The sequence below is a fragment of the Clavelina lepadiformis genome, chromosome 1, assembly GCF_947623445.1.
Source record: "Clavelina lepadiformis chromosome 1, kaClaLepa1.1, whole genome shotgun sequence".
Classification (NCBI taxonomy): Eukaryota; Metazoa; Chordata; class Ascidiacea; order Aplousobranchia; family Clavelinidae; genus Clavelina; species Clavelina lepadiformis.
In genome coordinates this window covers 24,187,572-24,202,172 of record NC_135240.1, presented here as the reverse complement: position 1 = coordinate 24,202,172, position 14,601 = coordinate 24,187,572, and the positions used below count along the sequence as shown (strand labels likewise).

Genomic DNA, 14,601 nt, shown 5'->3' with positions numbered 1-14,601 from the left:
CCAATTTATGAAAAAAATTATCCGGTCATATTTGGTCCGCACCGAGAAAGTTGAAAAGTTCATTCGCAGTTAAGTTGTTCCAAGGGAACAATTTAAACAGCTTCCCAAATCGCTTTGTTGTTATCTATAGAGGTTTTCGTATCGTTTTCGATTTGAGTTCGATGCCCAGATGATACGCACATCCCACCAAAAAAACACATTAATTCTTTAAATAATATTTACATTTCACCGAACGCTTCTTATCGCCTGTCAACGTTTCAATGGACGATTGTTCAGGTGATGCGATCAACCCATGGCATCAAACGATTTTGCGCATTTAAGATGAAACACAACAAAAGTCCAAGTGTTCATTGAAAGACCCGCAGCATTATCAATTATAAATTTTCCTTTGGGTATTCGTTGGACTCGAGTTAACATTGTGTAGGTCCGGACTTTTAAATAGTGAAAACTATACGTATATGTCGGAGTTATATGCTCAAAACAATGCATTCCTAGATCAAGTTTATGACCTCGTGTCTCGAAAGGGCCGTGGTAATATTACAAGACTTTCAGCGTTAATACTGTACAGTGGGAAAGACAGACGTAAATTGCAAGCCAGTGTCAACCGGTAGTACAAAAACAAACACGCGGCTAAACCGCGATAACGAACGAACGCTGAATACTTCCATTACGTTCACGGAAGTTAGATTTCTATTTGTTGATATTGCAGAAAATCGGCTTTTGTTACGCCGGATACAATATAATGAGTTGGGTTTTATCAGTTTTTGTAGCTTCTAATGCCTATCAGATTTCTTCTATTCACAATAAGAGCAAAACAAAACTTTGTTGTTCTACTGAGTGAATAAGCCGTGAAAACTGTGTACTTTAATTGGCAAAATGCAAAAATAACAATATTCCTCCGACTGGTTTCAGCGAGTTGTGGTCGAAAGGCTTAGTGCACCAGTAGTTAGTTTAGAAGTGACCGTGGCACAAACTCATGTAATGTCGAAACCTTAACCACTAGCTAAGTAGGTACGTCGCGAGTTAAACTTGTAAGTCAAGTTCAAAATGTCGAATTCCAATGACTTGTTGCGAGTTGAAAAGATTAAAAATCAATGCAGCAAAGAAGACAACTTTGCGGATGTATCCTCCACTTTGCAGGCTCCTGTCTTGAAGAAAATAGCTGCAGCCAATGGAAACCCTGTTGCAAAGACGTCAGACTTCGGTGAGGAGCAAAGTCTACAATGCAAGACAAAAAATGAAAATTCCCAAAGAGATCGGTTTAAGTTTGTGCACGTCCATCGCAGCGCAGATGCCGAACCTCAAAAGTTTCTGAACCACAGCGACGGTGCGAGATATTTTAAGACCAAACAAGTCGCTAAACCTGATCAGCAAGATCCGAAAGAACCACGAAGGGGGAAGCGGTCTTCAAACTTATCTTTGACACGTCTTTCATTTAACAGCGACTTGGGTGTGGTTGATGGTGTTAACAACACCATTGCATTATCAATGCAAAACGACGAACACTTCCAGTCGCCATTTTATCCTGAGGTTTTTGAGAATGGCAATGGCTGTTATGACGCAGGGTCCGCCTCCGCATCCAGTTTGTCCAGCGTTTACCTTCCGAAATCGTCTTCATCCACTTTTTCCTCGAAAGGTGCTGTTTCCGTTCGGCTTTCGCGACGGCGAAAATCTAAGAACTCTTCCTTGCAAGCCAGTCATGAAGATACAAAAGCCGTACTTGGAAACAGGCGGCCGACAGAAGATTTATTTAAGCTGAAACTACGCAAAACTTGTAGAAGAGAAAAGCTTCCACCGCCAGCAGAAGGCCTCTCAAAAAACTTTCCCCAAACCATGAAACGTATATCCCGGCAAAGACGGTCAACTAATCCCGTTACCACAAGGGAATCGAAAGATCTAAACGAGATATTGCAGCACCCGCGATGGAAGAACAAAGCGCATTCACAAACACAAGCCGTTAATTCAAGGTAAAATGTTGAATTTACGCTGTATTGGAGCTCTTTTTATGTGCCGCTTTATCTGTTTTTCTACCTGTGTTTCAGACACATACGAGAATAACATTTGTTAACCAAAATTTCAAGCGAAAAGGGTTAGAATTTAGTTATGACATTTTCTTAGTGCTCTCAACTAGTGTAACTTCACAAATTCCAAAACAAGAACCCATTTGACCGATCACAAATGCTACTTGTAGATTGCTACCAAGGAAGTTTCGCGCCAGCTTCAACACCGCCGAACTCCTAAACGAACTGCGCTTGCGCAGAAAAAGCAAATACAGAAAATCGAGGATGAGCCATTTTGCAACAGCAAACGTGAGTAAATCACGTGAAAAGTTATATCTGACCAAAAACGTTTTAGTATGGTTAATCATATTCTGTAGCTACCTCATTTTTCTTAATTAATTACATTAGTTGCATTAATTACTGTACATTAGCTAGAATCAGTTAATATATAGCTATAAGTTTAAGTTGTTTCATTAGTGCTTTAAATTTTCAAGACAATCTAAATACTGAGGAGTGTTTTTTAGCCACTTGATCGTTTCCGTCGGGCCGTCTCTTTCGTCCGGCTGTTGCTACGTTGTCTGGAAAATTACAGAAGGGTTTCTGTGGTTTCTCACGTGAGCCAAATGTCTTTTGCTATGCTCTCTGGTGACATGGTGGCAGCAAGAACGTACAGACATGGACTGACCTTTGACCCTAACGACTACAGAACAGCAAATGAGGTAAGTGTGAGAACTTTAAAGGTGTAATTAGTTTCATATACTTCCTTCTTTTGTTAGTTAAGTGTCTGATTGCTGGTTATTTGGAGTAGTTGCTGTGATAGTATTTAGAGGTTCTTTCGAAACAAATAATAAAGTCTTTTGAAACCGCGCGTGCACCAAAGCTATAATTTATTAATCCATACTTGCCAAATTGACATTATCTTGTGTTTAAGATTGAATATAATAGGTTAGTTCTAATACATTTTGAAGAATAACGTCCGCTAAAAAGCAAAGCGGTGTTTTTCAAAACCTGTCCTCATAATAGCATAATAACGACGACCGAGATCATACGACAATGAAAACAAAAAGCACTTGTCGTCAATATTCAGTTAAGATCGAATCAAATAGGATCGAAATTAAGTTACTGATAAGCGTCGATGTGAGTTTTAAATCTTCGTCCAATGGCGCAGTGTTGTTGTTTTTCTTTGATTTTTTTTATAAGATAATGCAAAACAACTGGTCCCGTGTAGCAATAGTCAACCTTTTCACAAAATATGAATGTCCCTTTTATTCACGCGATCTATTGAATCGCGTGCAACACAAAGGCCTAACACAGTTTATCTGCTGAGGCACACAATAAAAACGCTCTGTAAAGGTACAACTGACGCACATTTATTGCGGAATTACCCTCGGCTAAAATTAGCCTATCTTGCATTTCGAGTGGCCATTGGCACGTTTCTTTTCTTTTTCGCAGGGCGCCTTGAACGCAAAATTGAGAACAATCTTGACCACCGTTCCTTATCAAAGAACAGAGAACGAAATCGGTTACGTAAGTTAACATGTATATTGTTAAAGCATACTTTCACAAACTCTTCCCAAATATTTTGGATATTTTGCTTCGGACCACAAACTGGCTTAACCACATACGCAAGAAGTTCATGTTTTTCACAATTTTAGGCTCTTAAACGGCTCCGCGCAGAAGTGGAAGAATTTGCAGAGTTTCCGTTACGGATGCAAGAAGATCTTGTCAAGGAGGCGTGGTTAGATGAGTAAGTCGTCGTATCTGACATTTGAATAGGTGATAATAGGCAAACGTCACGTTGTAGATTGATATTTTACACGTATGTTATTTTCTTCATTGCGAGTTACCGACAAAAGAACGCTAATTCGCGCCACTGGTAAGCAAAAGTTAGTTTTAAATTTAGCTTTTTTGCGCTAGCTTATCATGACGTCAACTTAATTTTTCCATAATTGTTACGTATCAAAGACCTGCACGAACAATGCAGGAAGACCAACCTTTAGTAGTTTAGTGGGTGGCTTGAAGCCAATAAATTATGACTATTTCCAATTATTTTTTCAACGTAAATTCTTAACATGACACAAGCATGCCTTTTTACGGTACCAGGCTTGATCAGTGCAAATCATTTCTTACGTTTGAAGGCATATTTCGTCAAATTCAGTACGAAATGAAAGAAACAATTTTTATCAAATTCCAGTTTTGATGACGACTAACGCCATGGTCCTATTATTCTGCAATAAACGTTCGTTTCGTTTGTTACAGATTTGAGCCAAAGCGCGTTATAATAAGACAGGGGCACAAGGCGGAAACGTTTTACTTCATCGTATCCGGTACGGCCCTTGTTACAAAAAACAGAATTAACGCCAATGGAGAAGGCTACGTTGAAACTGTAAGTAATGACGCGAATCTACCGCCAATTTCTGATCCAATTGTAATTATAGGCAAGCTTGTACACTGTATAAATATTTAAATGGCGTATATACACAAATAAGTGTTTAGATTAATAAGTTGATTTATTGACGCTGCATATGCTAAAAGCGATATACTGCAACGCCAACTAACGACGAAATGTATCACTTAAACATTAGGTAATCTTAGTAAGTCAAATGTTTATTTTCTATCAACTCTGCTGAGCCCTTTATCAATATGTTAAGCCTACATTTTACAAATTGAAGGTGAGTATTTTAAAGCGGGGCAAAAGTTTCGGGGAGCTTGCTATCATGAGGCACGAGCAGAGAACGAATAACGTCGTAAGTCAAACTCACCTCGCTCTGCTCACAGTCGGGAGGAAGGAATTTGTGGACATCTTTATGCACAGGTCAGTCAACTGCTGCATTCAACTCGCCGCACCTAACCTTGCATAAACATCTTCGAAAATACCTTTCTTGAAAATCTCGATGTGGAACTATTAAGTTACCTTAATTTGTCAACTTTTGAAGATCTTTTACAAGTGTACAGTGGAAATAAAACTTTGTTGCAGACAAGCTTTCTGAAAAGCTTTAAAAAATTAAAAGTTTCTCTTTCTCTTACAGAATGGACGGAGGTGAGCCCGAATTCATAACATTTCTCCGAAAGTTACCTGAATTCAACGGATTTCCATTGTACAAAGTGCCCCACAACAAGCCAGAAGTTTGCGCCTTCACCTACTTTCGAGTAGGCGTGGTCATCTGCGCTGACAGTCTGAAGAGTGACGCTATAATTATTGTCAAATCAGTGAGTACGATGCTATTTCTATACTAAATTTGGCACTAATAAAACCATTAAAATGTTTGACATTTAGGGCGTCTGTCGCGTGGTAAAATGCCTCGCGGCTGCAAAACCAAACTTGCCAGGCATCCGGCAGGGCCCCAAAGGCAAGAGCTACCAGAGGAACTCTTTGACAAACCTTTCAAGTAAGCTGGAAATGTCGTTGCCTTTAATGTTATTTTACCATAACTTGACAGTTAATTGAGATTATTGTTTGCTTTGCTGGCTTTAGCTTCCGCAGGACCGAGTACTTCGGCTTTAAGAGCGGCAAGAATGACATCACAATCTTCCGCGGAATCTTTGCTTGCTGGACCTCTAATGCCATGTCCGAATAGAAGACTGTCCAGTTTCAATACGCGCTCAAAACTATCGTCGTAAGTAGTTGTATGCTTGGATAGACTGTAAAACTTTGTCATAAGACTACTTGTAAGTGATAAGTGACTTCTACCTTTTAACGAGAACTAGTCACACTGGCAGGAACGTGTTCTCTCAGTCGGCAACGACCTTAAAAGACTTAAGAAGATTTTTGGAAAAAGGTGGCGAAGAACAACTCAGTAAGCAAAAAAAAATTTTAGACCTTTACAGCCTGCCTAACAATTTCTCTAAACTTTAATCAAACTCGACGCAGAAAGATCCCATCTGGAACACAAGAAGAAGATCCTCGAAATTTACAAGAGATGGCATGAAGAGCATCCGATCTCACGGGAAACGTTCGCCTTATTGATGACCGGAAGAGAAATCGAGGAAGAAGTCGAGAATGATGAAGAAAGTGTTTCAGAAAATGAAGAAGAAGAAGACGAAGAAGAAATATTAGAATTAAGAGATCGAATTGATTCCTACGTATTTCGTCGCGACTCCGAGCAAGGTATAGTATAAGCTGATCTCTACAACCCACATTACACTCTGGTGTTACGGGGTAGCAAGTATTGAAATTTAGCGTGGCACAAATGATTTCACTTAGAGTTTGACTTGACCACAAATAAATGTTCTATATATAGAGTTTCAATCTTGAAACTGAGCCAATGCAATCACGAGTTAATTGCAGAAGAAACATTTTGAAGCCATTGAAAGCAGTCACTTTAGATTTATAATTACTTCAATGTGATTAGGCGAAAGTCGAAGAAATTCTATGCAAAGCAATTTCCGGGCTCATATTTTGCGTCGAAACAGAAATAGTCTAGCTGACGCTTGGGTGACGAAGCAAAGAAAAAAGGTTTTTGACGTCTACTTATGGCAATGTTATTCAGATTATTTTCATATTTTGTAATGATTTATTAATTTTTCCTTTATTATTCGGTTCGCCAATTTTGGCGCTGTGAATACATATTTGGCATTGTTACATAATCAAATTCATTTTCTGGGTTCCCCTTTATTTTGGGAACAGCTCTCTACGACCAGCGCCAGTCTACCAACGTTAAATGAAAATGTGCTGCCATTGTCGTCAAAGTCAAGTCGTTCGTTCAACTCTTCTCGTCCTAACTCACAACACAAGCACGTCTACATACACGTGCAAACATTAAGAGAAAAAGACGTGTTTGTAAGTAGCAGAAGCGACATGTCTTTCATTTTGTCATACAAATAACTTGCTGAAGCTTTGAAACCTAATAGCACGGCCAATACGATATTTTCAACCATTTACTGTTTTCATAAGCGTGCTTTTTCAGGGACTTCTGCCTTTGCTCTTTGACGAATCAGAGGGTGCCACGTCAATGTCTTTGGTTTCTGAAGGTGCTGAGTGCATTTTGATGAACAAGGAGTTTTTCCTCAAGAATTTCGACGACGAACTTCGAGAAAAACTTATTCGCAGGGTGAGCATTTAAGAAAAAAAACTAGGAAGCTAATTAAAACTAAAGGAGTAAAGAAAGATTGTTTACCGTTAGACTCAACGACGGTTTTAATCCTTTGTTGTTACTGTATGCTTTTATGGTTTTAAAGAGGCAACCGGTAATAACTACAACACAGACACAATGTTTTCATGTCACAAAACGTCTAAAAGTTTCTTTTTTTGCTTAAGGTCCGACCATATCCTTCTGAAGATAAGTTACAGAGTGATATGCAGGACCAAATAAACTGGAATGCCTATAAGCTCATGACCGTTCGGAACTGTCTCACCCAACGTAATGACGCTAAGAGATTAGCTGCGTCTAAATCTATGACGTCGTTAATGTGCCAATGAAAGACATCTACAGTACATGTCTAATGATACATGGAACTACTTCAAGCACTTATCTGAATATCATGTTACAGCGCGTTTTTCATATTCGTTTTTATTGAAAAGATTAAAATTCGTCAGACTTCAAGTGCGAAGTCTAAATCAGTTTTTGATATGAGTAGACTCTTATGCTTATTGTTGACCTGTCTGATTTTGTAGACGGTCTGATCTAGAATTGTGTGAAGATGGATGACGTTTTGCAACGGATTTTGGAATCCCAGCTTTGCTATGTTGAGCGTCGAGACGAAAATAATCCTGCCAGTTTATAAATCAATTTGTCTTAAATTTAAATCTGGAACTGATTTTTAAAAAGTTTTCTAGTTACAGCAAAACATAGTAGCTTCATATTTTTATAAATTGAGGCAAGCCAATTCCACATAAGAAAAAATGCTGACAATAACTAGCATTGATATCAAAACGAAATGACGATAAAATATGTAGAAAAAGCAAGATCGGGAACCACATAATTCATGGAATCCGTTAAACATATAACGATATTGGTCATGCAAACTTTGGCACGTGACCTCATTTGTTTATTGTCCGTTTATCTACACCATGACACACAAGCGTCCAATTGAAAGCTTCCTGTCCAATGGAAAGCTTGGTGAGCAAGCTCCTGTCCAGCTTGGATGCAAGCCAACATCCACAAACTTGAGCATTTCACACGGACTTTGAAAGGACTTGGTCGTACTTCTGTAGCGTGATGCATCCGTGATGAGATATACCGATGGACATGTTACATTCTGACCTGATGAGCTTGGTTTCCGGGTCAAGATAGCTGACGTTGGATAAAGCCTTCCCGTTTTCGTCCCTGCCGCCGACGATAAAAATCTAAAACAAAGTGGAAATTTGAATTCAAATCACATCGCAAATTTGATATTGAATTGTGGACGGGCAGCTAAACGCGCAAACGTGGCAATGTTTGCTTGATTTTGTGCAAATGTATATGACGTTGATGTAAATTAATTCTCTTACTCGGTCATTACAAAGAGTGACACCGCAACTTGCTCGTTCGGTCAATAGAGGGTCGCCTATTGTACTCCACATTTCATTAGCTGTGTTAAAACTGAGAACGTTGCGTAAGGTTCCTCCCACAACGTATATTATGCCTCTCAGCGATACCGCATTGATGCATTTAGCCGGCTCCGGGAGTGGGGTGGATACCCGCCACGAATCCAAGGAAGGATCGTAAACCTTGTTACCGTACAATGAAATAAAAACATTAGTCAGTTTACACCTCAAAGCGTCAACAAAGTTACCATTGGCATTTTCTTGTTCAAAGTCCTAAACGATAAAGGTAGCTTGATCGAGCGAACCACCTGAACTTTTTCTGTTGACACTTTAACGCTTGGACCTCCACCAATCACATAGATCATTTCGCTGCAAGCGCACACGGCTGCTGAGCTTACTCCCTCCCTCATGTGTCTTTTTTCCACCCAAACATTCTCCCTGTAACAACGTCAGCTGATTGATAAATACCAAATGCGTTTGCCAGCTGGAGAAAGTATAGTAACAAGAAAACCAATAGTACATTGAAAACGTAGCGCAGTTATACTGCGCATTTCTGATAAAACCCACAGAAATGAAGCATGTTCTTATAGGGAAGAGTGGATCTATAGTTTAGTCAGCAGTAGCAAATCCAGGATCTGCTCATCTGCACACGGAACAGAAGCATCTTCCTTACCTTTCGCTGTACTTCTCCAAACTTTCAACTCGAAGTAAGCCGTCAAAGCCACCAACAACATACAATTCTCCGCAACAAACTGTCATGCGGTGACGCCATCGAGCTGTGTTTAGGCTCGCCAACTGGACCCACTGTCGCAGTGACGTAATAAACATCCATGCCTCCTGTTACGCAACCAACCGTGAGCAAAAAATGTTACTTTGGCGATATTTGTTTGTAAAACATGTGCATGAGTTGAACTGGACGATTATGTAGATGGTTTGACGATATTGGAAAATAACGACCATCCTACATTGAGGATGATGACAATTTTAAGCTGCGGTCACGTTGCGTATCAGTGTGATTTATAGCGTATAGAAACCGAAAAACTTACTTTTTTGCTTTCCTTTCCACCGGAAATGACGATGTTATCCTTCCACGCGGTGCAAGCAAACTCAGCCCATTTGGTCTTAGACACCTGGTTGTCAGATCCAGCGTTTACTAGGCCTCTCGTTGAATTCTGGCTGCTTGGCATCTGGCACAAGGTCGCCCTGGTTTTGTGCTGAAAGTCAAGAACCGAAATCTCGCTGATAAAGCGGTCGTCTTTGTTGCAGCCTCCCACAGTGACAAAAACCTACACAATCACGTTACCATGAAAATAAACAATAACTCATTGCACACAGTAAGAAGAATGATCTTGCATGTCGCCTACAAAGTAACTATGACTCAAAAACGTCAAACCAGAAAAATGACGAGATGTTTTGCTACCTAAAATCTTTAACGTCATCATCACTTCCTTCCGTTTAGGGAATTTTCTAACCTGATGCATAAGAGCATTTTGCCTGGGGACAATCCTGGGCCCTTCTTTTATATCCCCGCTCGTCCTGTATTGTCTTGCCTCCATCATGAGATCAAACACGTCCGGATTATTCCGGATCAGTGAATGCGTTTCAACTCGTCGAACAAAAAATATGGGATCAATCAACGGAAGCTTCACCTTCAAAAATACATAGAAGTAAGCAATGAATACAACACACAGATAAAATGCTCACGTGAACAAATCACAATTCACTTAGGCTGCGTCGGTAACAGCAAACTTGGTCAAGTAGGCCTACATATAAACCAATATTATAACTTACATGCTTCAGGAGTTGTGGTAAATTATGTTTTCTGGTCTCCGGACAATGTTGGCACCAGGTAATAACTATTTCAAATAGCTCTTCTTCCTTACGCACCATCAGGTCTGATCGGCTGACCAGTGATTCGAGCAGTGACGCAGATAAGTTTAAGTAATCCGATTTCTATTAAAATTTGCCTTTATACCATGTTTTAGTTTGTCGAATGGTTATTGCGTATTATTTATAGTTATTGTGTAGGTTGCTTTTGTATACGTATTATATTGTACACCTACTTCTGATGAACTAGCCTATATCAGAAGTTTTATAGTCTCATTTTTGGTATGCCTACCGTTTAGATAAACAAACAAAATGCGTAAGAAATATCTTCAAGAAAACTACCTCGCGGAAGTCGTTGAAACAGGTGACACATTTCAGCCTGGCAAGTACCAGTAGATGGTCGAGGTTGTGCCTGTGGGCGAGTTCCATGAACCCGGGTGCGTTTTCTATGGCAAGCTGGCCAACAAAATAGTTTGAACAAGCCTCCATTATTCGAGTGAACTACAAAAGGAAATATGTTGTCCATTATCGTCAAAATTGATTCTTTTTAATTGCATTTAAGTACGTAATAACCCGTAGGTGAGCTACAGACCAATTTCTTTTCGAACACCTATCACCCGTTGAACGCGAAAACGCAATGCAAGCAATAGCTTGTGCAATTGAAAGCAATCAATACGCTTCGTAGCGACAGATTGTAGGTGGAAATGTGCAGAAATACATTGCCTGGTCGCTCACTTAAGGAAACTGTTCACATTTACTTCTGTCAAAAAGGTTGTGTAGAAAGGATGCGTATACTGGGCAAAAAGGGTGCTGTGTCCGCGGTAATGACAAGCCTAGTGGAAAATTTTGCAAAACACGATGCACTTTATCGCTAACACAGTTCGGTTTAATTACCGTTTCCTTCAAATGTGTTTTACTTACGCAAATTATCACTCCATTCTGTTGATCTTACGACAATTTATGCTTATACTTATGTCGTTCTTTGCATATATGAAAAAACTTTGCTAGACTTGCGTTCTTAAACGTGATCACTATGTCTACGTTTAGTATCATTACAAACCCTCCGTCTAATGCAAGATTATTGAACGCGAACGGATACGCGTGAATAAAGTAAATCAGCCTGTAATAATGTTCTGGGAGCCCTCGATGTGAGGTAATTAGAAGCAGTTCATTTGATATTTGGAACCCACCTGCAAAAGACTAGCCGCCTCGAGGACACTTTGCACGGTTTCTCTGTTTACTTCGAGGTATGACGTGTAAGCATACCTGATCAAGACCTTCATGACGTCAGCAGAAACGCCTTGCAGTGTGACAGTTGATTGGTCTCTTTCGCGGTAAGCATTGCAAAACATAGCTCTGGAAAATACATTCAACTTTGTTAAAAACTATACATAGCTTGTACATGTATACAGTATAGAGAACAGTTGATGATGCTTCTGCCTGTATCTGTCAAGTGATATGACAGACAGTCAATCGGAGCGACCGTAAAAGAATTTTTATTTTGAGCGATGGCGAACCTTTTAACAAAATTTGAAAGTATTTTGAGGAATCGTAAACTCGATTTTGCTTACATCGAAATTTGGGATCAATCAAAGTAACTTTACAGGTCCTGGTGAACTTCCTTTTAAAATGTACGTAAACTACTTGGGCAAACTCAAAACTCATCAAGTTAAACAGATTTTGCTGTTTCCACTTTCCAGTGCACAGTTAAATCCTTTATCCAAAAGTAGTTGAACCATCATTCAAAGCACGTGTTATTTAAATGATAATACGCTTTGTTAATGGATTGACATGTTAATTTTTTAGAAGCTTGATCAGCATTGTGAACAAGTTTTAACGACATTAAGTGTTTAAGTATTGAAATGAAATGTACCAAAAACGTTATAGGAATAAAACAAAAACACTGGTCTACCGATCATTAAAAGAGTCTGTTATCGCCCAGCAGTCCCTCTTTCGTGAACATTTTCGGCCAATCATGTGCCGACTTCAGATTATTCTAACTCCGGATGGCTCAAAGTAGTTTAATGGATCTTTTTTTGAGTTAGAGAGTTTGCATAGTGTGTATATACGAAATAATTGGCACATTTTTCTATCAGACGCTAGCCTTATACGGTAATGATAACATTAAAAAATTGTCCAAGTATAGTCAGCACGGCCATTTCGCGTTTGAAATAAAACAAAGACTGCAGTAGAAAAGCGATCACGAACTATGACGTACTTGAAATACTTGCTGCTGGCGGCTAGAATAATTCTGTGACATCTGATTCGTTGTCCTTCTACTTCAATTGTGACATCAGCAAACTGTCCATCAAGTGCAAGCTCCCTTATCGAATCCTTCATAATTTATTTTACATGAAAACTTTATAGGAGTGTTTTCAAAATAGATTTATCGCAAAACAATTTTTCTTCTTTAAATGCAAGCGACAATAATGTGTTGAAATTGGAACCACAGACCACTCTAACCTGCATCAAACTGGGGAAGTAAGGGTCGGAATACCGGAACGAAGCCGTCGATTCCAAGGCAGGCTTACCGAGGTTGTCTTTCATGTAATTGGTGCCGGGTGCAATGCCAGGTTTTGTTGCTAAATTTCAAGGCAAAAACGAGTGTAGGTTTAAAAAATTTTACAATGGAGTTTAGGTAACGATAAAACTAGTCCAAAGTCTAAAAAACTGCAGTACCTTGACCGGAAAGAGCAGGCGTGGTTGTTTGTCCTTCATCATTGTGTGTTATGTAAAGGCAAGGTGCACGCAGACTTATCATTGCTGAATTGTCCGGTCTCTCAAACAGTTCATTTGCGTCGATGTAAACAAAGGACTCATCGCTGGCCGTCTCCTTGTCTGAGGTGTGTGGAGGATCGTTTTGATAATTAGGTGTCGACGCTTCGGAGCGAGAGAGACCCGAATCTTGATCTGATTCCTTAGGATTTGTTGTTTCATAGAAATATGACAAACTGTCTTCTCTATGCTGGCAAGGAACGTTTTCCCGTACGTTCTCCGACTCATCCTTTTCAATAGCCACTAACGCTGAAGCAACAACTGATGGCGGTTGAGACGCGCTCACCAAACTGCTTGTCGAAGGAGAGTCTTTACTGCTTGACGGTTGATCGCTTGTTATGAAGTGTTCGAAGATTTTGTTGCAGATTACATTTGACTGCTTGGGTTCCTCTTGCATCACCGGTTCCACGCTTGATGTGTGTCCCCTTCTCACTTTACGCTTTAACTTTTGCAACGTGGAAGCGTAGGGAGACTTTTTGCTTGAAGACGCTGCATCTGATTTTTTAGAAAAGCTTTCCTGCTGGATTTTCGACACAGAGGTATAGGGAGGCAAATCTTTTATTTCATCTTCTTCTCCTTCGCCTTTACCAGGATTTGAAGCAGCCATATTAAATTTATTTTTCTTATCGTCCTCAGCGTATTACGAATAGGTCGTACAGCAAAAAGCCTTTATAATTACATAATGCATAGAAAATTTTTCTAGTCTCGTGTTCTATTTGCCATAAACTGGTCGTACAGGTAAACTTGTATTTAATTAAGCAATTGATAAAATCTGATCATATACGTTCAACGTATGTTGCCTGTTTCTTTTCTGCAACTACCTGTACATTGGTGACCCTGCTTTATTTTGGCCGAATCAGAAGCCTCAACCAAGCTACTCGTTTGAGGCAATGTCGCATTTCGCAGGCTTGCTTGCAAGCAATACAGGAAGAAACGACTTCCCGTACGTAACAGAATACAAAGTCCCAGCTTTTTATGATAGCATTTCCTAACCCTTTACTAGGAAATGCCAGCGCCATGTTACTGCATGATGGTGTTTCTAAATAACTGATAGCAACAGTTTGGTCAAAGAAAGCGGTGAATAAATGTTATACTACTGTTACATTGGAAAGACTTAAGCATAATTAACTAAAAGTCGTGGTAAGTTGTACGACGCATATAGTTGATGAAAGCTACAGCATTACCCTAACTTTCTGTTCAAATTCTACTAGTTAATTGGACAAGCTGCTACGTTCTTGCCTGTGTGAGTAATAGATATCCCCGAACTACCTTTATCAGCCTACACAAATGCCTCTAACTCAACTACTGAGTTATTTCCTTTGTATACATGTTCTGCATGCTCGTAAGCTGGTTTACCAGCCGAATCAACGATGAGTAATACGTGCTGCTACATTGATTATTATAGCAATTCCTGTCTTACTTTCCATCCAGTCTGGTGCCACGGAGGTGCGAAAATAGCTGGCTAGCTTCAAACGTAGCAAGGGATAATACGGTTAGGTAAGCGAGCAGCGCTTCTTGTACTTTAAATGTGCC

General features: G+C 39.7%; 2 protein-coding genes across 3 annotated transcripts; one reads left to right on the top strand and one right to left on the bottom strand.

Moving 5' to 3' along the window:
• The first annotated feature begins 247 nt into the window (after window positions 1-247).
• On the top strand, window positions 248-7,714 carry LOC143446859 (uncharacterized). 2 transcript variants are annotated; one of them, XM_076946706.1, is made up of 16 exons: window positions 248-1,967; window positions 2,192-2,309; window positions 2,525-2,719; window positions 3,453-3,527; window positions 3,656-3,747; window positions 4,260-4,386; window positions 4,673-4,815; window positions 5,030-5,210; window positions 5,278-5,389; window positions 5,476-5,617; window positions 5,709-5,797; window positions 5,872-6,108; window positions 6,353-6,456; window positions 6,628-6,780; window positions 6,908-7,051; window positions 7,258-7,714. In XM_076946706.1, the coding sequence occupies exons 1-16, from the start codon at window positions 1,048-1,050 to the stop codon at window positions 7,417-7,419; spliced, it is 2,994 nt and encodes a 997-aa protein (XP_076802821.1). In that variant the 5' UTR covers window positions 248-1,047; the 3' UTR covers window positions 7,420-7,714. The 2 variants fall into 2 exon arrangements, with proteins under 2 accessions (XP_076802821.1, XP_076802829.1); XM_076946714.1 differs by having other exon boundaries at window positions 261-1,967; window positions 5,721-5,797; window positions 7,258-7,712.
• Window positions 7,715-7,789: 75 nt separating this feature from the next.
• LOC143446873 (kelch-like protein 6) lies at window positions 7,790-14,572 on the bottom strand. Its single transcript, XM_076946728.1, has 12 exons — window positions 12,973-14,572; window positions 12,757-12,875; window positions 12,512-12,627; window positions 11,484-11,649; window positions 10,636-10,794; window positions 10,258-10,419; window positions 9,939-10,115; window positions 9,513-9,752; window positions 9,140-9,303; window positions 8,775-8,904; window positions 8,431-8,649; window positions 7,790-8,286 (listed from the first exon to the last, which is right to left on the bottom strand). Exons 1-12 carry the CDS (start codon window positions 13,673-13,675, stop codon window positions 8,116-8,118), a joined length of 2,526 nt encoding a protein of 841 aa, XP_076802843.1. The 5' UTR covers window positions 13,676-14,572; the 3' UTR covers window positions 7,790-8,115.
• Window positions 14,573-14,601: the final 29 nt, after the last annotated feature.

Excerpts from the sequence above, each read along its gene's own strand:
- LOC143446859 (XM_076946706.1), top strand. The coding sequence starts at position 1,048 with ATGTCGAATTCCAATGACTTGTTGCGAGTTGAAAAGATTAAAAATCAA. Across the intron at positions 2,720-3,452 it reads ACTACAGAACAGCAAATGAG|GGCGCCTTGAACGCAAAATT; the intron begins GTAAGTGTGAGA and ends TCTTTTTCGCAG. Across the intron at positions 5,618-5,708 it reads ACGCGCTCAAAACTATCGTC|TCACACTGGCAGGAACGTGT; the intron begins GTAAGTAGTTGT and ends AACGAGAACTAG.
- LOC143446873 (XM_076946728.1), bottom strand. The coding sequence starts at position 13,675 with ATGGCTGCTTCAAATCCTGGTAAAGGCGAAGGAGAAGAAGATGAAATA. Across the intron at positions 12,628-12,756 it reads ACTTCCCCAGTTTGATGCAG|GATTCGATAAGGGAGCTTGC; the intron begins GTTAGAGTGGTC and ends TAAATTATGAAG. Across the intron at positions 8,650-8,774 it reads TGTCAACAGAAAAAGTTCAG|GTTTACGATCCTTCCTTGGA; the intron begins GTGGTTCGCTCG and ends TACGGTAACAAG.